The sequence below is a fragment of the Macrobrachium rosenbergii genome, chromosome 14 (genome assembly GCF_040412425.1).
Source record: "Macrobrachium rosenbergii isolate ZJJX-2024 chromosome 14, ASM4041242v1, whole genome shotgun sequence".
Taxonomy (NCBI): domain Eukaryota; kingdom Metazoa; phylum Arthropoda; class Malacostraca; order Decapoda; family Palaemonidae; genus Macrobrachium; species Macrobrachium rosenbergii.
Genome location: NC_089754.1, coordinates 26,928,178 through 26,953,177, shown reverse-complemented (window position 1 = coordinate 26,953,177; position 25,000 = coordinate 26,928,178). Strand labels below are relative to the sequence as shown.

Here is a 25,000-nt window from a genome sequence, read left to right as displayed (position 1 = left end):
GCGGTTTATGTGGTTGTTTTGATGCGTATTTTTTTTCTTTCTTTTTACTGCCTACGTTCTCGTAGGTCGCACAGCAGTAACGAAACATTCTTATTTCGGAGCTATTGTTTGCAATCAGCACTTCAGTGCAATTCATGCCGTGGTAACCCTTGAAATCACGTTAATTGCAAGTACTAAATAAGCCAAAAGTGCGAAGCAAACAACCCATATAGTAAGAAAGTTTTGTTAAGTCATTATTTGATAATTAAAAGAACTTGGTTTCCCATTGTATAAAAGTTGACGAGTGCATCGTCTCATTTTCTCCGAGGAAAGAAATCCACAATATTCATTGTGTAGGGGTCGACAAAGAGAAGAAAAATCCTAACAGAATTAATGGAGAACTGTTATAGCAAGTTCGCAGTGGACCTAATTGCTTGAGATCGGTACCTTTTTCTTTCTTATCTGAGGCTGCGTCGTTGACCGGATGACAATTTTTGCGTTTCTGAAAACTAAGATAACAGTCCAGTTGGTCTTTGGTGTATGTTCTTTGTCATAATCTGACTCATTCTATTTCTAAATGACATTTGATACACCCACACGTGGATAACTGAGATGCCATTTATCCGAGTTCGTCGGTGACAGTATGAAACATTTCACCGTTGACTCATTCAAGCTGTGTCTTTGTTTATTGGTAGGTGTCAGTACTTACTGACAGTCACGTTTCTGTGGCTCTATTTCCTTTTATCTCGTACATGATATTTTACTGTGCCAATGAATCCCTCGTTACAATGTTGGTCTCACTATCTAATAGTTGATCCCTTTGAACTACTTTCATATCTCATTGCTGCCCTTGACTTTTGTCTTTCCACGACGGTAACCCAGATATAAAAAAAACCGAAAGATAATTCCACTGTCTCCATGCAGCATTGACACAACATTTTTAATTCCATTATATGGCTCTGGGATTTTATGTCCAACCCAGGTTTCTCATGTTTTATTGGGTATGTCTAAAGGTTAGTTGACATTCAAGTCAAGTGTATATTTGGCAGGACGAGAGACCCCCCATATAAGTTAGTCCATCATGCAAGTACTACCTCTCCTTTGTTCCTTCGCCCTACGGGAAATAGAGGCAGGTTGATAATTGGCAGATCTTCGTCCTCTGGCCTCTATTTATGTTGCTTGAAACTAAGATATCGCAAATGTCTTGGCACTGGCCTTCTGAGAGATCCCATGCTTGAGCATTCAGGGATTAAGCTCACCGTACCCGATACTGTTTATTAATAACTACCGCCGCAGGTTCCACTTTGTGCCATTACCGTTCTCAGGATATTAATTGAGGTAGTTTTCGTCAGCGTAATTTGGGCACTTCCACCAAATATTTGAAGCTTGTACAGTAGATTGGTTCATATAGCCTAGTACAATACTGCTGACTGAAGCGCTTTCAGGTAAATAGCTCTCTCTCTCTCTCTCTCTCTCTCTCTCTCTCTCTCTCTCTCTCTCTCTCTCTCTCTCTCTCTCTCTCTCTTTCTCTCTCTCTCTCTCTCTCACTTAGCTTGGCAGCGTTCAGAGGTCATCATCAGGACCCTTTAGCCTCCTCAACACCTTACCACATTTACGGGCCACCATTGTGGAAGGGCCCATGCTGGCACAAGGCCGCCTTATTCTGAGCCGACCAACCGATCTACCTTTATGTTGAAGGCTTATTCTTATTGTGGATACTTTAGTTTTTGTTCCGTGTCTTTCAGGTTTTAGGAAATAAAACTTAACTTTAGACCCTAACTGTCTTTGAAGGATTAAAGGAAAGGAATCAGAGAGGAAGAAGAGGAAGTTAAGATACATAAAAAGACGGTAGAGTTATAGAGAAAATTATTTTGATCATTCTGATAACCTTTTACTGCATAAATCAATAGTAAGTTACAGCACAAATTATTATTAAGTCACAGCAAAGGTTATAGTCCATTCCATTAAGATTATACTGTCGAGTGGTTAATCTGAAGCGTTTCAGTTGCTTTTGGTTAATCCAAAATTGACTTGACTGACTAGAATGTCACCTTGTGACTTTGTTTGGAGATGCGAGCTGCTACGTGCGTATTTATTGATGACAGCGGATGAGAAGTGCCAAGACCTGAAATATTGAGTCCTCAAATGTCATGAAGATAACAGGCCGTGATGAGGCATTTTATCGTGACCATGGTCGTCTTTAATGATCGCTGTAATTTCTGTTATTCCAACTGGCTCTCCACAGTTGAGCATTTCACCTCTTATCCCAGATTACGCTGTCGTTTTCTATTATTACTTTTTTAAGGCCCAAATTTCAAAATTTTTTTCATGATTTTATGTTGATAATTTATGGTGTTGACAGTGATTACCTTGTAGCTTTTTAGATACGTGTTAGGTTTCCCGGCCTGGTGAAATTCAGAAAAATATTGGTGTTAATATCTCGAGAAAATTTTCTGTCAGTTTCACAAAGGTTGATCCCGAGCAGAATGCAATGAGAATCGCAAAGTTTCATATCAAGGGAAACATCTTCAGGGATCAGCCTCTAAGACAGCATCACGGAAAGGGCATCGCAGATTTATCCTGGTACTATTAATAGTTCGAGTTGGAAGAGGAAGAGGAAAAGGAGACCGGGAAGGGAGGTTCTTCGTTTCATCATAGAGAAAGGAAAGGCATGTTACAACGTTCCCTCCCGACAGCAAAGTGGTCCAAAAGTTGCAGTACATATAGTAAGAAGATCTCCAACCACCCCCCAGTATCTCGATAACGTCGATACAATGTAGTGGTGCATCCAGGCTCGCTTATAAATCTTGCCCGCAATATGCACAAGAGGAAGAAGAAAGCCTGGCAGTGATTATTAACACTCTCTCTCTCTCTCTCTCTCTCTCTCTCTCTCTCTCTCTCTCTCTCTCTCTCTCTCTCTCTCTCTGGCAAGCAAGCAAGCAAGCAAGCAGGCATGCATTTGATTTTCCAATTCTTTCCTCAAGCTTGAGTTTATGTACTGTCTTTTGTCACAGTGAGACGAATCGCCCGATTTACTTGAGCTAGTTTTTCATAAAAAAAAAATGCCACCTGTTTTAGCTCCACAGTAACAATTTCGGCCAATGAGAGGACTTTCACCCCCGATGTCACAGACCCTTTGTTTTTCACTCTTATTTTTAATGCTAGTTTCTCCGTTAATTGGGATTTGAATCCTTTGTGCTTTGGTCTCTATCTGGCAAATGATAAATAAAAGCCACTCAAGTGTGTGTTTGCATAGAGTGCCCCACGATTATTGCCAACGGGCAAACTTACACACTTGCATACAGACGCGCGAGCACACACACACATATATATACCTACATAATACATATGTACATACATACAGGCTTTCTAATTGACCTAAGAACGTAATCATGTACCTGGTAGTTAGGTGACTGTAGTTGGTCGCAATGGGGGGAAATTTTAGTTAAGGGCTAGCAGCCTCATCCCAAAAATCTTGCTGAGAACTTGAAAATAAAACCCTTGGAACGACCCTCTTGCAAGGGATTGAGATGGGTGTAAATATAGTGAAAAGTATTCATTTAATTAAAACTGCTCTCAAAAGTTTAGGAAACTCGAGTGTAATTGAAAACAAAAACGTCATTTGAGGAATTCATTCAAATACAGTGCAAATATACCTTTAATGCAGTTGCGCGGGCTTGGATGTGTGAGAAGATGTCGATTCTTCTAGTACGAGAAATATGGGTGTTTGCAAGATGGAATGGCATGCATAAGTTTGATGATGATCTATTGCTAATGTGAAATATCAGTAAGAGAGATTAATTCCTATTCCCAAAATAAATATGCTCAGCCAGAAGGAAGGGTTGCTGTAAATGGCACTGTTCTGTTGGGGAAGAATGGACGGGTTTTTCTCAAGGAAAGCCAATAGGAACTTCGCAGAACTGAATTAGTTGCGAAGTAGAAAAAATGTGTTGGTATGAGAGAACTGAGCCTTATATATATATTTTTTTTTATGTGAATGGACTATGGGAATTTAGTTACCAGACAAGAGAAAGAGTAAAAGTCTTTTATACATTTACATATATATATATATATTATATATATATATATATATATATATATATATATATATATATATATATATATATATATATATATTGTTTGTGTGTGTGTGTGTAAGAATTATTAGTAACATTTTGCGGTCAGCCATAGCGTGAATTGGGAAACTTTTGTTGCGCGTTTCAGGCACGAAGACCGAATGAAAGGAGAAAATAAAAAGTAAAAAAAAAAAAATCAAAATTTCATAAGGGTTTAACATAGAGGAAGTGCATCTTAATGGTGGGATAGCGAAATAACTGACGTGACATACAGAAGAAATTTGACAATGCGGAAAGGAAGAGGAAGATGAGCTGGAATACAAATAGGTGTTGTGGTACTTCTTGGGATAACTGTAACTGCGGAACCCTTATTAGATTTCATGACATCACGTTATATAAATAAATAAAAAATACACACACACACATATATACATATGTACATATATGTATGTATGTATGTATGTATGTATGTATAAGGACTCTACTGGCAGCTATTTTCCTTTCTTATGTTAGTATTATCATTAGTGTTGTTGTTTATCATGTTGCTGCAATAGTTGCTATTGTCAGAAAACGATTGCTTGCAAGAAGTGACACCAACTTTCTCCATGTAATGTCACCTAGTGTACCTCTTGATTGAGGTAGGTTAATCAGAGAAAGAGAGGGAGAGAGAGATAGAAAAGAGAGAGAGCGAGAGAGACAGAGAGAGAGAGAGAGTGAGAGGGAGGGAGGGAGGGAAGGAGAGAAGCATTCCTTAATTCTCTCAAATGCTGGCAGCGGTTTGAGCCTTGAGGCAGCCGATGTGTTGCTGTGCTGCCCTGCGGTGTTGCCAAGTTGCTTGTCTTTGGCATTTCGGGGTGGCACTTGAACTGCTTTGAAGCAAGGCCCTCTTCACAAAGGCAACATTGTTTTTTACTTGCCGTTGAAAGTTGCAGTAGATGCTGTTGAAAGTTGCAACATCTACTGCTGCCGTTCAAAGGACGCTCGTGTAATGAGAACCACATGTTTCCTATTTTTTCCGCACATTGCGACGGTTTACTATCGCTTAGTAGCAGAGATCGCAAGAGATAACGGAACGAGATGTTACAAGGTCTTGGTAGAATTATAATAAATTAAAGTACATTGATAAGGATTTTCTGCTCGAAATATCTGAATTCAAAGAAAAATTATATTTGTAGTTTTTCTCACAGATTTGCCAGTTCATCTATGATGTTTAGTGCCAGTATAATATAACTAAACAAAAAAAGTCACCATTAAATACTAGCCTCCTGATGTTTATTAAGGTACACTTCGCCATTAAAAACTTGTAGATGATTCACAAGGTCGCATTCCATCACATGCTACTATGGCAGATGATTATGACGCCTTGTCACCTTATTTTTATTTATTGCTGCTTCGGTAAGACGCGACTTGTGACGGGAGCAACGCCGAGATGTTTGGTTTCCGTAGTGCCGCAGTGTCAAGATGCTGCTATTCTGATATCGTATAGTCGATTGCATACTTTTCTGGTTGATCTGATGCGATGTTCTCTCTCTCTCTCTCTCTCTCTCTCTCTCTCTCTCTCTCTCTCTCTCTCTCTCTGTATGTGTGTGTGTGACTAACCAGCCACCCCCATCTCAACCACTTGAACGTTTTCAAACTTGGCCACTCTCACCGCCAGATGTGGGTGCCAATTGTGGATTTAGTGAATACGAGTAAGTGTCAGATTGGGCACATCTGGGAGAGGAGAGAGAGAGAGAGAGAGAGAGAGAGAGAGAGAGAGAGAGAGAGAGAGAGAGAGAGAGAGAGAGAGAGAGAGAGGCGGCAGTAGCCGTAGCTTCAACATTCGTGGCACTAGACATTCCTCTTTAAAATCAAGTTCATAACAAAAACCTTCGCAGAACAAAGGTTTATATGATTCGTTAAGACTATTGAAACTTCCTGTCAGTATAATTTGACTTAAGATGTTATAACGTGAGGTCTTACACATCACATTACCATCTCACAATTAAACCTTGAACAAGTTCGGGCCTGACCTAATTTTAGAGAGCTGTTGCTACCGTCATAGTCAAACTGTACCAGCTGATTCTTTTGTCCTCGCTTCCAACTGTCTTTCCTATCGCTCACGTTGTCTATCTTCCCTGACTGGCAGTAAAATGAAGAGTTGTGTATCTTATTCCCCACAGTAGCGTGGCTGTTAACTTTTCTAATAACGGGTGGATAAGTGTCATGTGAACTCATCCAATCAGTTGTTACAATCTCTTCAGTTATTTTTTAATAAAAGTCCCTTCATCCGTTCTTTCGAGGGTGGATTGCCTTTTTAAGCCCGTGTTTACAGTATGATGAATTAATGCGAAACCTCTCATTGTAGTACCACATCTTGAAATCATTGTAGAAGACAAAGAAAGTGGTGAGAATGTAGGCAATTCAATCATTTCTCCGTATAGTGCATTAATGTGAAACTTCTCATTGTAGTGCCTCATCTTGAAATCATTTTAGGAGAGAAAAAGTCGTGAGAATGCAAACAGTTCAGCCATTTTTCCGTGCTGGTGGCAGAGGTTGGAGAGAACCGACCCCAGAGAGTGGCGTTCGTTAGTGATGCCACAAGGAACAAAAAGTAACGCAGTCTTAGTAATGGAGAAAAACGAGATTGTTTGTCCCTTTAATTAACTCACTAGTTTCCCCATGTTGCAAGTTTTTTTTTTTTTTTATTTCTGCCACCCTCACACAGCGTGTAAATGGACATCTACATAGCAATGTGTTCTTTTTAACACCCGTGGACAAGTGGCTATTAATGTTGGATCGATATATTTGTGCTCGTTATTAAGGGGAAGAGTTTCAGTTGACGATGGTGTATTTTTGTGTAGCAACAAAAAAAAAAGGAACCCAGTTAAATAAGAGAGATAACAAAAAATTACATAAAAATCACATACCTTAAGACAAATAAAAATCCCCCTCCACCACTCCTCCAAAAAAACTATTTCTTAATCTGTTTTACAGAAAAATAAATTGCCTACTTTTCATATATATATAATTCATTGCATTTCGCCTTGACATATCGGAGAAGGAGGAGGAGTAGGGAAGACAAAAGAGAACTAAAACTTCGGTCTATCAGTGTTTAGAGACAGTTTTCCTTTTGGTAATTACTGCAAAGTGGCTAAAGAGGTCAGTTTTTTACATTTTCCATATATCAGTTTAAGTAATCACTTTACGATGGAGTATTTCAACTTAAAAAATCAAAACAATTGAATGGAGGTTGATGGTTAATGAAAAATTATTTAATCGGGTTCAAATACCTGTTAACAAAAATGAACTATCTAGTACATCTAATTATCTCCTCATCCATTGAAGATGAAAATGAATTACGTTTTATTAGGCTGGACACTGGAAAACCTGCACGGTTTTATCCTTGGCGGAGAATAGCAGAACGTAGAGTCACTTTTTACGAAGGAGGCCGTTGCCAGAACTGTCGGCTACATACTCATGAGGGATATGATGATGATACTACCCTTCCCGTCTGTGTTCTGAAGGAGATACTGAAGACCCTTCTTGATATCTCCACGAAGAAAGACTCCCTGCAGATGCTTATAGACACTATGTAACAACAAACAGCAGTGATCTCCCCTTGAGGTGTGCTTACAATTCCGTATGGAAGAGCGGTTCCGTGAAGTAGGCAACCCCGTCATCTACTACCAATATGTAGAACATACCTTCGTAAAGATTGCCGACAAAGGCGCCCTCATATGCCTCAAAGATGCCATTGACGCAGAATCTGGTCTACGCTTCTCAACTACCACTGGTGCATAGATTCGACACTCCCTCCCTGTCCCACTGCAGAAATTGGGCTGCTACCCATGAAGAGCTTTAGCGGTCTGCCCAACAAGTCATGTACCATGGCTTTCCATACAGTATCGTTGAGAAGGTCCTTAGGAAGATATGGACCAGTGGTATGGCATCAAGGAGAATGCAAACCAAACAACAGCGAAGATAAAAGCAAGGTAATTTTTGCTGCAAAATCCAAATCACAAGAGCTGACAAGAGGATGAGGTGATTATAAAATATATCATAGCTGCCAACGTCCATCCAAGTTGATTGGCATAAATACAGTCATTTACAATCAATCAAAAAAAGATGTTGCATCTCTTCCTGAAGAATAATGTCGTTCCTCCGCAGCTGAGCTGCAAAGGACCAACGTAGCATGTAAACAACTTTTTAAGTAGGGCGTGTGGACCTCACTAAGCTTCATATATTAAGATAATCAGGACTTGCCTGTAAAGGAGACTAAAAGCCCACCTTCAAGACAGTCCCATCAAGAGTCACCACCGGGATAAGCATAGCCTCCGTCTCACAATAGACCAATTAGTTGCATAGACAGAAATACTAGACCATAAAGAAACACAGGGTACCTCTCCATTACAAGGCCTTATACTCGTAAATTATAAAAGGAACCTCGTCAGTGAACCTGCAGTATGAAAAACACCTCCATGGTGGTTAATTTATAATAAGTCAGCCTTATGCCAGGATGGGCCCTTGTCCAGAGACAGCCCATAGTGGTAATGCTTGAAAAGAGTTAAGAGGCGGCCTGATGTAGACCTATGCACTCTGCCCAACAAAACAAAGACAGAATACCTCCCTGATTTTCGGACCATCTCCCAGTATTACCACCTTACCCATGTGATTGGACAGCCGGAGAGAGAGAGAGAGAGAGAGAGAGAGAGAGAGAATGCTCAGATCGCCATTCCAGCCCGATCATCAATATCCCCTTCTTGGCTTGTCATTCCCATTAATCTTATTCCTGTGCTCTGATTGGATACTTCTAGAATTTCTTCTCCCAGACTTTGTGTAAATAATCTTTGTTTTGCTTTCTGTATTTATCCTGCACCAAGGATGAAACCGTAAAGTTTTTCAGACATCCGGTCTAGTAATCTACTTTGAAATAACATTACATTTTTCAAAGTTTCTGTAAACGATTACAAGTGATTGTAAATGATTTTGCCACAGCATGTTGACAATAAAAGAAAGATCTTCCCGCCAGTTGTAAGGAATTACCAAGGATTACTAACTATTAAGCCGGTATAAATATATATATATATATATATATATATATATATATATATATATATATATATATATATATATATATATATATATATATATATATCGATAACTCATCATATTTACAATGCGGAGAATATTCAAAAGCCATCAGAGTTTTCGTGTTGACTTGTAAATATTTGTGAATGTACTATTTTACTTCACTGCCATTTATATGCTGTATATATACATGTATATGTATGTGTATATGTATATATGTATATATATATATATATATATATATATATATATATATATATATAGAAATAAAAATACAATAATTCATAAATATTCACAGGTTAGCGCGAAAAACGTAGAGAGAGAGAGAGAGAGAGAGAGAGAGAGAGAGAGAGAGAGAGAGAGAGAGAGAGAGAGAGAACACTGCAGGGGAACTGAATTAGCAACTAGCCGAGGGGAGTGGAAGAACATGTGATTTCGCTGTTGTTGCAGTTGTTGTTGTTGTTTCAGCGTAGATATGAAGGCAACGAAGCGTTCGAATCTTTGGTCGAAAGTGTACAGTATTTCCGTCGTGAGGGTCATCGGGTCAAAGAAATCAAACGACCGAAAGGAAGGTCACACTGAAGGATTTCTCGCTTCTCTGTTGGGGTAGATTTACTGACTTTGCCCCGTCCTGAATGGAACTTATTTTCGTTTCAGATTGGCGCGCGGGTAATGTAGCTGACTTGAATGCGGTCTATAACTTTTCGATAGCTGAAATTATTGTTATTGTAGGTTTTCTTCGAGTATGTCTGGATAGATTAATGAAATAATAATCGGTAGTAGACCTAAGATCAAGTTCAGTAAGTAGAAGAAGAAGAAGGACCATTAGTAAAGTTAGACAAACAACTGGAGAAGTCATAACCTAGATGGATTCCAGTCAGGCTTTGCCGTGCGGCCCAGTGAAGGCAATAAATTATTTAAATCCCAAATCTCTTAATTTGCTCATGTGAAATGCAAAGGGACACAGATAAATGGCACCTGGATAAACGTGGTCATTGTAGGTTAGCTCAGAGAATTTGCAAGACCACCTCCCTCCCCGCCTTTTATTTTTTTTATTTTTTTATTTATTTATTTATTTTTTTTGTAAAGCCTTGCCTCCACTCCCTTGAACTGAATAACGGGCATAGCAGCAAAGACTTCCTTCTCTCTCTCTCTCTCTCTCTCTCTCTCTCTCTCTCTCTCTCTCTCTCTCTCTCTCTCTCTCTCTCTCATTGTAAAGTAACATCCTCGTGAGTCCAAAGTGTGCCAAGAGGTTCATTCTGATGCTTCAGTGAAAAAGAAACGCAAATTCTCTTATTTAGATGCCGTAGAATGGTGCTCCAGCAATTCTTTTCAGCTCTCGACAAGATTTTCATTATCTTGGAAAGATAAGAGGTGCCATTTATATCATCTTCCCTCAAAGTGTGAGGAATACTGATTTTTTTTTTTTTTGGTAAATCTGTTCAGGTAAAATAATAATAATAATAATAATTATCATTATTATTATTATTATTATTAGTAGTAGTAGTAGTAGTAGTAGTAGTAGTAATATTATGATGATTATTTCCATACCATAATCAAACCAATGATTATCCTAATGCTTTTCTTGTGCATACTTAACTGGTTAATTGAAGTAAAGTAATTATATCTCTGTGACATATCCAGTGAAAAATTTTGCTGTATGTTGAAAAGAATGCTCTGCACTTACCACTTACTTGCTTTACATACAATTCTAGGTACAAAAGGTTATGCTTTTTTACATTATAGATGATGTAGAAACTGCAAGATACACAGTATAATACGTTCAAAAGGAACCAAATATATATATATATATATATATATATATATATATATATATATATATATATATATATATATATATATATATATATATATATACACAAATTAGTCAAGGGCAGGAATACTCTGGAGTCAACTGTTTCCTACGTTTCGTGATTCATAATCACATCATCAGAATTCTATAGAAAATTAAATAAATTAATAAAAGTACTGAACAGCTAAAACTGATTACGTTAAAACATTAGTCACTAAAAATCTATAAAGTGTTAAAAATTACATACACAAGAGCACACTTAAATACATACACACAAAGCTTAAAATCACGTTACACACGGACACATATGGTTACACAAGAGCACATTAAAAATAGCAAAATCACAAAACCCTCAAAATAAAAAAAGGAATAAAAAATTGTCTATTTTAAGAAAATTCTTTTTCTCTTTCCAATAACAGAGAAACAAACAAAGACAGTAATATACTTATAAAAAAAAAAGAAGACAGTCACCTTACAATGCAAATCGTTTATTGTAAGGTGAGCGTCTTGCTTTTTTTTTTTATAAGTTATTACTGTCTTTGTTTGTTTCTCTGTTAACAAAACTTAATGGCTTGTGTAATGTGTCCGTGTGTTTATATGTAATTTTTAACAGCCTTTATAGATTTTTAGTGAAAACGTAATCCAACTTTATTTATTTAATTTTCTATAGAATTCCCTGATGATGTGATTAATACAAACTAAAGAAAGTTCTCAAAAACTACAATTTGTGTGTGCATCGAATCTGCCAGATTTGTGTGATATATATATATATATATATATATATATATATATATATATATATATATATATATTATATATATATATATATATATATATATATATGTATATATATATATATATGTGTGTGTGTGTGTGTGTTTGTCTGTGTATGTGTGCGTTTGTTGTCTCAGGGACATGTGCTTAGGTAAGTCCGACCATTCACTTTCAAACGTCCTAGCAGTTTCGTAACACATTTCCTTTTTTTACTTCAACAACTTTTTTAACTGGCTTCTAATCATGTTTATTTTTCTACGAAGAGACTTTATACATAAGTTATTTAATATCCACTTTACAAGCTGGTCAGTAACAAGCAAGATCTCAATATCAACAGATTATTAATGGAACACGTTATTAAGGGTTAATCTCATATATATATATATATATATATATATATATATATATATATATATATATATATATATATATATATATATATATGTGTGTGTGTGTGTGTATATATACATACATATATATATATATATATATATATATATATATATATATATATATATATATATATATATATATATATATATATGCATGTGTGATAGAAATAAGGAGAAACGACAAAAGGGCACTGAAGCGTATCGCCATCGCCAAGGGCGAGTCGTTTCCTAGTTGACAGAATCGATAGTCAGGCCCTGCCTCAACATTTCGGGCCGTGCGTCCGACCTCCTTTACGTAACTTCGTTTTTGCTGCGCGGTCGTTTTTACTTGTTCACTTTTTCCATATCAAAAACACTTTCGAATTTTATTATTCGTATCGTCATATTCTCATGAGTCTGGTAATCTCTTATCTGTATCGTTTAGTATTTTTATCATCCAGATTTCTAAGTTGCCAATTTTTATTAACGTTTTCATTATATTACTCCACATTTGAATTGGCAAATGGTTATGATGTATTAACTGCTGCAGCACATTTAAACACTGGCGCATGCTGTACTCATACCATTTTTCAACCTAAGGTTCCAGAAACACCGCCTGATCACTTTCAGTCTTACAGTGGCCTCTGATAAAAAATGGCATTACGATCTGTTGGCATTTTCGTCAGAATCTAATAATCTTCAGGGACTTTCTGTTCACTGAGTCAGTGTAGGTCACAAGGAAAAGGTTTTGGCATCCGTGGGGTTTCTATTTCTAAGGAATTAACCCGAAAGTTATGCGCTGATTTCCCGCTTTCTTTCGAAAGGTCGATTTCCGTGCTCCATCTTTCCTTTTCTTCCTTTCCTTTTTTTTTTTTCTTCTGGGAGGGATGTTAGGGTTAAGGTCTAAAATAACTATTGATCACAAGTGCATACATTTGCATGTATAGAAAAACCAGTGGATGCATAAGGGAGATATGAATCACTGTGTGTTGCATCACGTGGCCGACATCAAGGGAAGTGCTATTTACATAATTAGCGATACTTGACTGATTAAACCACCAATAATAAAGAAATGATAGATGATAATGTGATCCACGAAGATGGCATGGCTTTCTCAGCTTACCTGGAAAGAACAGGAACAGTACATGCCGTTCATCTCCTTTTGTCGGAAAGGAACTTTAGTAAATTGTTACCTTTTTTCTGGAGTTCATACACATTCCAGTGAGAGAAACCCCTGACTTTCAAACCATTCTCATTAATCTCAACCCACATCTCACTAGAAAAGTCGAAAATGTCCATCTGTACATTGACGACATGCACGTTACTTGCAGTGGATGGTACTACAAACTTAATAGCTATCCTGAAGAAATAGGTGGAGGCATCTAGAAGTCAGCTAATGGTAGATGGGTCCAGCAATTTTTCCTGACCCGAGCGCGGCATGCATATTAATAATTTACTTTAATACTGTCATGGTGAAAGTTTTCAGAATGAGCAGGTTACGACAGTTACCATTTGAAGGAATTGCAAACACTGGACAAAGGTAGACCATCACTAATGAATTTGTCTGTCTGTACAAAACTTAACCCCCCCTGGCCTTAACTTTTTAATCAGAAGAGGTAGAGACTTCATATTTGACGTGCTTATCCCAGTACTGAAGACCTTTCAGATGACTTGATTACGACGTTCACAATAAAAATAGCTGACATTCTTGTCTCACAAACATCATGCAAGAAGAAAATAATCAGTTCTCTACTTTTGCTAGAACCATAGTGGTGGCCTCTGTAATTCCATCGATAGGAATGCTGTTAGGGGAAAGATGGTTGTAGTCAGTAGGGGGTATATATTGTTGAAGCAGTTTTCTAAGAATGCCAAATATCTGTTATTCTACTATACATATCTCTCTGTCAGTACTGCCAAATATCTGTTATTCTACTATACATATCTCTCTGTCAATACTTCTGTCCGCTTGTGCGTTAGTATTTTGAAGACGAGTTTAGCTAATTGTGGTGTTTGGACACAAGTACCATGGAAATGATCAAATGGTGTGTGTGTGTATATATGTAGATATATATATATATATATATATATATATATATATATATATATATATATATATATATATATATATATGTGTGTGTGTGTGTGTGTGTGTGTGTGTGTGTGCGTGCGTGCTTGGGCTAAGGTTCGCATGGTGTGCAAGCTAGACATTATGTGCAAAACCACAAGAATATTTCTAGATGTGGGTTGATTTTATAGTATCATTAGAGAAGTGTTGAACTATATTTAGATCCGAAATCTTTAGAAAACCATCTGGCCTTAGCTTAGTAAAGGCTAGTCTTTTCTGACCAGGCAGGGATTTTAAGAGGGTCGAATTGAAATTTAGATGTATTTTTTCTCCTTATTAAAGAATATAACTTTCTGAACAAGAGGCGGACCCTCCTGTGTTCAGATAGCGAGATGGGATTAAAAAGTCCCCAAAGTCAAGCTCGGTTACTTTTAAGAAAATTCTCTGTAATGTTCGATACAGAAGCTATAATTGCTAAGTACCGAGAAGAGCTCTGCTTCCCACGTTGTTTACGTCTTGGCAAGAGCTTAGCGTTCGCTTGTTGGCAACAAAGCCAATCTATTGCCTTATGGATATTGACTTTCATGTTCAATGTCCAAGACCGATGCCTTAATCCTGTTAGTCAGTCAAAACATTATAAGCAGATATGGTCTCAGGAGGGATCATCATGCGTGAAATGCAGATTCCAAAGCCCTATGTTATGTTTTGTAAACAATGATTTCGCATTATTTACTTTAGTATTGATAACTGCATAAAGTATTGATAACTGCAGTGTATAATTTGTCTTTATGTACGCACACCAGAGTTGTATGCTCTTTTGTAAATATATATTTAATCATACAAACCTCATAAATATAGGAACGCGTATATTTGTACGTGCTGATTTGTATGAATTTCACATATAACTTTTATCACTGTTTTTCGCATATACAGAGAGTTCTTTACACACCCTGGTTATTCCTGATTAGATTCAAACTGTCGAAGGTGTAGAGTCCTCTGTGATGTGATGTGCTGTGTATATTCCATATATATATATATATATGTGTGTGTGTGTGTGTATATGTATATAGATAGACAGATAGATAGATATGACGATTTAGCTTCGGTTTCTGATTAAAACAGCTGAGGATTGCAGTGTCTGTGCATGTGTGAAAAGAAGTTTTCAAAAAATCGAAGTTAAAATGGTTTTACTCTTTCTAATTTGCTTATTCCAGGTCCTGAAGTTGCATTCCACATGCAGTCTCGTAATGTGGACATGATAAAAATTAGGGGTTTTTATCATGATACAGGAGAATGAATGTGTATGACCATACACGGGAAAGTGATAGATTATAAGTAAAGATAAGTTCCCCGTAACTGTGTTATTCCGACATCTTAGAGCCTTTATGGATGAGCAAAGAAATCTAGAATAAGATGTGTTTTCAAGTTTATTTTATGAGAGAAAGGATGCGATTGGCAGCGGCGAGAAGTTGGAAAGTTAGTGGAAATATAAATGTTTGTGTAAAATAAAGAAGTTTAATCTGCTGGTTTGGGAAAAGAGAATATGATTGTCAACATTTGAAAAATAATGGCAGAAAAATGAAGAGTTTAGCTTGTACAAATATGCAAGGTGAATAAAACCTGCGTTCCATGGTTGAATAAGTTTTAGAATAAGAAAGACCTGGAGACGCATCAGTCACTCTAAACAGAATGTGAGGGCAAGTTTTCTGTTTTTGGGTTTAAAGTGATATTTTGCATTTGCGTCACATTAATGACTGATATACAGCAGTTCAGTTGTTGAAACCTAACAGAATATTAAAAATAATTTTTTTAAATTCCAATGAATAAAAATAGTTTTGAAATGAAGAGAGGCATCTGTATAAAAGAATGACTGAGTTTCTGGCAGTCTCATCTGTTGTTTTTGTTCTGGGCAGGCCTCTTAACGAGCATCAGTTTTTACACACAAGACGAGAAAAAGTGTATTTTTATTCATAGTGCACACACACACACACACACACACACACACACACACACACACACACACCTCCCTCTCCGGTCTTGTAGTGCTGTGGTAACGTGCTCAGCCTACAAATTGAATGTCTAGGAGTTGTGTGGGATCGTTCCTTGTAAATCCAGTATGCATCCATTGATTTAAGCGGTGAATTATGTACCTAGCTGTTATTCAGCTGTTGTCGAGTTGTAGGCGAGAGAGAGAAAGCCAGTGGACATCATTAGTGCTCGGTACGCCAGCAAAAACATTCCATCAAACGGAAGGTCTTTTGCGAGAGTAATCGTCATTCATGATTTTTTTATCCCATTTTATATATATATATATATATATATATATATATATATATATATATATATATAAAATGGGATATATATATATATATATATATATATATATATATATATATATATATATATATATATATATATATATATATATATATATATATATATATATAATGTGTATATATATATATATATATGCATTATAATATTACTTCAGGTTTCCTTTGAATATTTATTAATCGCTAGTTCTGATCAGTTTCCCTTTTTATCCGTTTACAGTAAATCCCGGTAAGAAAAAAGAAAGAAAGTGAAACGCTGTTAGTTTTTACCAGCCTTGCCAAGAGGAATGAGATGCAGTTATTCATGAACAAGGAAAATATGACCATTTTCTAAACACTGTCTCCAACTCACGGTGGAATGTTTACATCTTACACAACATATTCTCTCTCTCTCTCTCTCTCTCACACACACACACACAGATCCTTTGGCACCTCCCGTGGGAGTATTATTAGCAAGCGCCATTGGCTGAGAGCTACACGCAAAAGAACGCTCTTTACGATCTGTATTTGTCGTGAAATTTCTATGGGAACCAACGTCCTCTTCGGGACGTTGAGGGTATGGCACACATAATTTTGTTTCTGTGTGGAAGAAACTCCTCCTCATTCTTGAAGCAGCGCGCTTTTTGCGGCGTGCTGGCTAGGTTTCATTATTTTAACAAGTGCATTGCGAAACAGGTTTGTTTCGAATAATTTTTTCAGTTTTTTTTACAGATTTTCTTGGCACTTTTTTAAATTATTATTTCATCTCTTGCTTTTTCTCACAAGCAGCACAATACACACACACACATAACGTATAAATATATATATACATATATATATATATAATGTATATACATAAATTTATATTTTATATATATATAAAAATATATATTTACATTTATATATATTTTTTTTACAGAAGACGCTACATCAAATCCTACATACCTTCATATAAGATTAAAGTAATCAAGAAAATGGTTGATGCTAGACTTGGACTTTGGACCAGGTAGTGGGTTACCTTATAGTCTTTTACTTAGCAGTATCTGCTGAAAGGACCGTAAGCTGAAAGGCCTTGCAGCACTCCATTGTTTCTCTTTCTTTCGTGGATTTTATCTTTATATGTATATGTATATGTATATATATATATATATGTATATATATATATATATATATATATATGTGTGTGTGTGTGTGTGTGTGTGTGTGTGTGTGTGTGTGTGTGTGTGTGTGTGTGTATGTATGTATGTATGTATGTATGCCATTTGCATACACCTCTCTTGATGGCTCAGTGGTCAAAAGTCACCGTACATCGTTGTTTATAAACCAGATAGCGGTTCGAATCCCACTGTTGACGAAGCACTTATCAATTATGAGTCCATTTGGATGAAAGTTTTTCCGGAGGTATGGTGAATTGGATATTAAATGATGTATGTGGGCTAATATTTGTGGAATTATATATATATATATATATATATATATATATATATATATATATATATATATATATATATATATATATAATTTATGCGTCTGGTTTAGTGCAGTCAGGAGAAAGGGTTGGAGTATGAATTGTCAGTAGCCAGTAGGGAAGCAGGGTCTGTCTGCAACTACATCGGTTGGATCTAACACCTGAAAGCTCCCTAGTATCACCACTGAATGACCACTAAAATGTGTAAGACTGTGTATATTTGTGTATTCATTTCTTTGACATTAATTGTTAATTTCAGTTTAGAGCAAATTTGTACCAAGTTATCTCGGTTGAGTTGCCCCAGCACCATGCTGGTAAGCTCCTGAAAAACATGTGATTCTTCTAGAAAGGACATTGTGGTCAAGCATGAATATTTGGTAGCACGGACAAAAATAAAAGTAGTTTAGAAAATGTTTTTCTTGTGAAAGGATCCCTGAAGGGATTCTCCCGTTCCATGGCGTAAAAGGTGACCCGTACCAGTCCTGAGGATGATCATGACTGCAACAAAACATTTGCGGTAGATTTTTATAAAATAGTATATAATCTTCTGCATGGAGAAATAAAAGCAGTTAATTTTATATTAATTGTGTTAGTACGTCCAGTACATATCTCACCTAACACAGTCTCGGATACAACTCAGATTCATTGAAATAATGTAATTCAACGTAGCATGATGATATTTACTGCTGTCAATCTACTGTGTAGTTTTACAGAATCATGTTCTTCAGTAAGGTCAAGCACTTTGATGGCCTTCTGCATACAACTCGCTAGCTGTCACGGCAATGGCCTCGTATTACATGGCCATGATATAATATCTCGGCCTGTTTCTCTCGTTTATGAAGTAATATTTTCCTGGAAGCCAATTTATGATTGCTGAATTAATTGATTTGCAGTGTATAATTATTCTTCTTCGTAGTCCATTTCGTCAGTTGTTAATATTTCTCTCTGTTAAAAACTTTAAAGACCTTTTAGAAAATTCAGGTTGATGCTAGTTCCACCCTGCTGTCTTGCGTTTACATAATAGGTTTTGCGTAAACATTTTGGCTGTGAATCAAATTTTTCTTCACCTCCTACATAGCGATGTTGCAGCGATTAAGTGATCTACTGTTTTAGCAAACAAACTTTCTCATACCGTCCAGAGGCACAGTTGCTTTAGTTTCGAGACTTACAGTATATTTTCTTATCTATGCTTCTGTTACTGAAGTGTTGACTTAAAGTTATGTGTCGAAACTGTTGTGTTAAAAAGTTTTATATATTTTGATTAGGGAAGGGATGTACGAGAGAAAGAAACTTATTTCACTAATCAGTCTCTCTCTCTCTCTCTCTCTCTCTCTCTCTCTCTCTCTCTCTCTCTCTCTCTCTCTCTCGCCTATTGTGTTATTTATACCTTCACGTGACATTCTTCTCCTACCCGGCACTCATAACCGGGCTCACCTGTGCCACCCATAGTAGGGCTCCTCACTCACGTCCACATCACGAGCTTTGAGCGTGATACGGCCCAAGCCAATCTTTCGGCGTTAAATGCGAAGTGGCGTGATCGTCTTACTCATTGGGATGCGCCCGTTCCTTTATATCAACTTATCTGCTTATGTATATATATATATATATATATATATATATATATATATATATATATATATATATATATATATATATATAGAGAGAGAGAGAGAGAGAGAGAATATGACCAACAATAGTAGAAGGGGAGAAGGTGAGCAATAACTCTAGGAAGAATTAACTCTTGGGGATGAAGGGGAACTATTGCAAGGTTTAAGAAGAGAGGGGCACGAGAAGTTGATGGGATTCCAAGTGAGGTGGTATGATACAGTGATGATGGTGTGATGGAGTGGATGGCCAGGGTCTGTAAGGTATGGTTGGGTGAGGAAAGGCCACATGGACAAGGATGAGGGGAATAAATAATCTGTCTTTTTAAAGATCAAGGTATAGAAGGGTGTAAATATAATTACATAGCATTACTTGGTAGGATTTCCATTGAGAAACTAAGGTAGATGACAAGAGTGACTGATAGGTGAAGAACAGTGGAGGTGTAGAGTGCTTATGGATCAGGGATAGAATAAAATCAAAATGAGAAATATCGATATATGCCAAGTCACAAAATTGCTGCACTAGGCCAAAGGATGGATTAGAGTGTTTTGAGGTGAACTGGCCCTGTCCAAAGAATGGACTAGGTTTGGTTGGAGAAAGACTGTATGATTCGGAAGTGTTATGGGAGAGAAGGAAAATGAGACCTTTAAAGTGTGAGTGTATGCATTGTAAAGTTAAATGGAGCGCTGTATGAAGGGGAGTTCGACGCGCTGTTGATGGTCCCTCTGTGTAGTGTTGAGTGGCTAATGTTATGGGTGGAAGCTGCCTGCACAAGGGGTCATCCACGAGTTAGTGGCTGAAGTTTGAATGCACCAGTAACCGTTGTGTAGTATTTTCTCAGGATGAACACCTAGTTTGTAAGTTCGGATTAATGTTATGAAGACTTCCTTTCTTAATTTAGATGATTAATTGACTTAGATTAGATAATAAACTGGCGTTACATGAGCAAAGGTCGTCTTCACTTCATGGGTGAGAGGAGTAAATACATCTTGTGACATAAATGTTACTTGTTTTCAAGATGAGAATAAGATATAGGTCATGGCTCCATTATTTTATACTTTCATATTACTTTTCATTGTATGTTGGATTATGCTAAGCTTTAAAGGTGGTCACAGGAACGTACAACCCCACAAGGACCCATAAATACCTAACCCACCTGGTTCCCTTCACTTGTGCAACTACCGTAAAAAAATCTAGCCAATTCTCCCAATTATTTCTCTTATTTTGGCTGGGGTTTGGCTAACATTACAGCTTTTCTTTCTTTGGGCGCTCTCATTATTTGTATTGCTTGCACCTGATCATGCCAGTCGAAGACTTCAGAACAGTGATTCATGTCTTGCTTGTGAATGTTCCGTTTCACTTCTCTGCGATGTATTTATAGTCTACAGTCACAGGGCGAAGTAATGTTTTACGGTTCAAATCTAATTGATTTCTACATTGCATTTCCATGGCATTATGCGTGCAAACATGTTAATATTTTTTTTTTTTGTATTAGCTTGCGATCACACACGCTCGTATTTATATATATTTCTGTAAAAGCCATCACAGACACATTCGTTTGCAGAGCAGTAGTGTTTATAAGTAAAAACGCTTGTTGCCAGTTTTGTAAGTGGTGGCGAACATATTTACGCTCAAAAATTTCTGGAAAACTTGGTTAGGCCCTGGTGTGGGGCGCACTCACTCATGTGTTCATATCTGAATGTGCGTTTACGCGCCTGTATTTTATTGTAGGCAAACGGTGCTTGTGACAGGGCATGGGAGCCATCCGGGTGCCACGCCATTACGGGCGGCAGTCTGCAGCCCGCTTTCAGTCTGTACAGTGACTCGGCCGTGAGTGGTTCGTCTGCGGTGCTGCTGGGGACTGACTTATGTAGTTTTCGGCCTCGTAACGCGGAGACAGAAAAAAAGTGAATCCGTCGTTTTCGTTAGTGTCAGTCGCGTCTCTTTTGATGCTTTATCGCTTTTCATAGAGTTTTCACTTAATTAATTAAGTTATAATTTACGAAGAGTTTCCTTAATTTATTGCCAAAGACATTGCCGAAGAATGAGTTAGTTTAGGTTTCAGTAATACAGAGTCGAGATTCGAGACCGAATTATGGTTTTATCCCTTGGTTTGAAAACTTACAGTATATGACTAAGTGGATATATATATATATATATATATATATATATATATATATATATATATATATATATATATATATATATATATATATATATATATACATATATATATATACATACATACATACATTTATTGCATGGATTTGTATTTTATTATGTATTCTTTAATGTGTACAAACACTGTATGTAAATATTTTAATTTACTAGCTGGCATACACTCGATTATTCCTACATATTTGAACATTAGTATTATCAGTGCATATTTTTAAGAGTAATACATGCAAGCACATACATTGATTGAAAAATACATGTATTTTCCCACCTCTCTTTCGTGCAGTGAGCAGTTAATCTTCATAAACACATCCAAATGCGTAAATAGTACGTGGACCCATCAGATGTAAACAAAAACAAGCCCAACTTGGTACGGTAAATAAACGAACTCTCGAGACGATTTCCTGTCTCGTTGTGAAATACATTGAGGGGCTCAAGTACAGGAGAGGCATATGCCACCTGTTACTTCCCGGGGTGAGCGAAGAACATACACTGTGATTTATGCCTTGTACATCATCCGCTGTAAATACTGTACCAACTAAGAGCAGACAGTGTTAATCATTTCGAAAGAAATCGTTGTCGTTGTGCAAATGATTTACAGTTAGAATTGTCTAGAAACTTCCAAAAAATTTCGAATAAAAACTTTGAATCGTGAACGGGTTCTGTGCTATTGTAATGTGGAGATTGCAGCGTCGAGATGACATATGTTTATCATTGATACATAATTATTTTCTAAATGCATGAATCATATGTAAATCTTATATACTTATATGTACACACACGTATACATAGAATACATACATATATACACATATATGTGCAATGTTTCTTGCATATTACAGCGATTTTAAAAGCCTGTTTTGGCAACAATTGAGGGTTTACATAAAAAACTCGGAATTATTTTGGGACGGTTCCTCAAGAAAAGGAGTTCACATGAGAACAAGAAGTTCCCTTTTCTCTGACAGTATGTTTGGTATTTGGATTTCCAAGCTCATAATCAGTGGTTATAATCGCAGTGGTACATTACATTATTGTGAATCTTTTTTTATTGATGCCAACATCAGTTTATATTCGTTCATATGATTGACGCGCATTGGAAGGCTTGAAATGTTATTCTGAAATTGATTTTTCAGGGAAATAAACTGAACTTGAGACAAAAACCCCCTTGTTTGTTTGCTTGATACTGTGAGTGGACAACTGTCCTGTCAATCTGAATGACAAGCAGGGCAGACAGGAAATGGAAAGGAGAGAATCAGGTCCTAAAGTAGTGATATTTATCTTCTTATCAGGACAGAAATCTTTCGAAAGTGAAGTGGGTAAAATAGGAATGGGTGAGATTGTAAGAAGATAAATATTTGCTGCAAACAATAGAGATAACAAGAAGTACTTTATTTCGCTAAAGTTCGAGCAAGAAATACTTTATTTTGTCAGGGTTAGAGCAAAGCTATTTACCTTATCAAAGGAGAAGAAAATAGACATTAAAACTGATCCTTTATGCTTACCATGATACACACGGATCTGTAAATTTACCGGAAAGCAAAAGGCAGAGCAAGCCTTGCTGTGAAGAAAGAAGTGAATTTGTATACTGACTTTGTGAAGTCATCAATTTTCTTCCAACGCCGTGGGAGACCCTGCAAGTCTGGTTTCTTCTGCTGCAAGAGGAAAATCTGTGAGCCGTCCTGGACTAGAATTGCCTTGAATATTAGTCCTTTATTATTTTCGCCCTCCTGTTTCTCCTATTCCTCCATTTCTTCTCCTCCTCCTCTTCCTCATAGTTCTCCTTTTTTTCTTCTCCTCCTCCTCCTCCTCTTAGTCCTCCTTTTCTTCTCCCCCTTCTCCTCTCAGTGAAGTTGTGTAGTGAGGATATTTTACACTGTGGCGTCCTTCATGAAGCAACTGAGGATGAAACAGGAACTAGACGACTTCCTCACCTTTGCGACGGACTCTCCGGAGACCTTAGTCAGAGAAGATGTGATGATTGTGTCTTCTTCCCAGTGTCTGGTAAGTGCTGGTGTCGCAGCCCATTCCCATAAGCTAAAGAGAGGCACTTTCATTTCAGCCCCGAAGAGTACAGAGTAATTGCTTCTTAAACGTTTGTCGTTTTGCTATTTTGATGTGAACACGCATGCTCCCCTAATTTTCCGCAAAATATCCAGTTAACCTTACTGTCACTAGTTAGAAGCTACTGCAGCATTTCCTATGAAACATTAACAGTATTATCATATTCCTTAGCATTTCATTATCACCAGTACCGCCGTGATTACCTGCAGTGTCGTTATTACCGCCGGCATCAACCTAATCAAACAAATATTCGCGTTAGAGGAGTCTCGCGCCATGCACATTTTTGGCAAACTAAAGCGTCTTTTCTCTAGTATGAATTCCTCTCTCTCTCTCTCTCTCTCTCTCTCTCTCTCTCTCTCTCTCTCTCTCTCTCTCTCTCTCGGAAGAAGAAGAAGAAGAAGACAATTGATTATAAATGAATCGTTAAATTAAAGAAAAGTTTACATACTTGCAGTTTTTGTGCACAATGGGACGTGTGTATGTTTAGCTATGTAGCTATGCAACGAACGCAGAGCAGTGGTCGGCTAAATGTTCCCAGGCTCTTGATGCCAAAACAACCTGTTATCGTTGACAGCTGTGTCGGGTTTTTGTGTTATGTGTAATTAAATTATCGTAAAAGTGAGTAAGGTTAACTTTGTCCGAAAGATTTCTTTGTAAGGGCGAATGAAGTACTTATTTTTCAAAGTGGATAGAAATATTTCAGTTATATTGTGTTAGAACACTGGGTTATAAATAATTTTTTTCATGATGACAAGCGTGAGTTATTCGTATAGATTACTGGAAAATGTTGCAAAAAGTAACAGATTATCAAATGAGCTTAGTTTTTTTTCTGGCTATGAGTTACCAGTTTTCCTTTAATTTTTGTCCTATAGATAACAATAATGAAAAAATTATCATCTCAGTGTCACATATCAATAATACATTATAGCCGAGAGACAGTTGCACAGATACTGGATAATTCTTCAAGGTCGTTAATTATTAAATTTGCCATCTTTATTTCTAAAAACAATAATTTTTTTTTTCCTCATTGCCGTCTCAAGCCAAGAGAGAAATTTATGAGTTTTGCAACTATTTATGTGGAAACATGCCTCAGAGACTAAAAGCCATTGGGGTATTTAGGTCATTCAGTACGTAGAAAGCAAGAAAATGAAGAATAAGAGTGAAAGACGGTAAACTAACGCAGTTTTCTTAGCTAGTTTTAACAGGTCAACGCAGAGAAAGAACGCGAACC

At 36.9% G+C, this 25,000-nt stretch overlaps 1 protein-coding gene across 8 annotated transcripts in view; it reads left to right on the top strand.

The window, feature by feature from the left end:
- The window catches only part of LOC136845831 (steroid hormone receptor ERR2-like), a 345,697-nt gene that overhangs the window by 303,602 nt on the left and 17,095 nt on the right, over positions 1 to 25,000 (top strand). Inside the window, exons 1-2 of one of the 8 annotated variants that reach the window (XM_067116223.1) lie at positions 21,274 to 21,463; positions 22,842 to 23,709. The exons of 6 other annotated variants lie outside the window; for them this stretch is intronic. In XM_067116223.1, coding sequence (XP_066972324.1) covers positions 23,596 to 23,709 — 114 coding nt within the window. In that variant the 5' untranslated portion in view covers positions 21,274 to 21,463; positions 22,842 to 23,595. Of the gene's footprint in view, positions 1 to 21,273; positions 21,464 to 22,841; positions 23,710 to 25,000 lie in introns of those variants that run through there. One more of the 8 variants, XM_067116225.1, reaches the window with a different exon arrangement.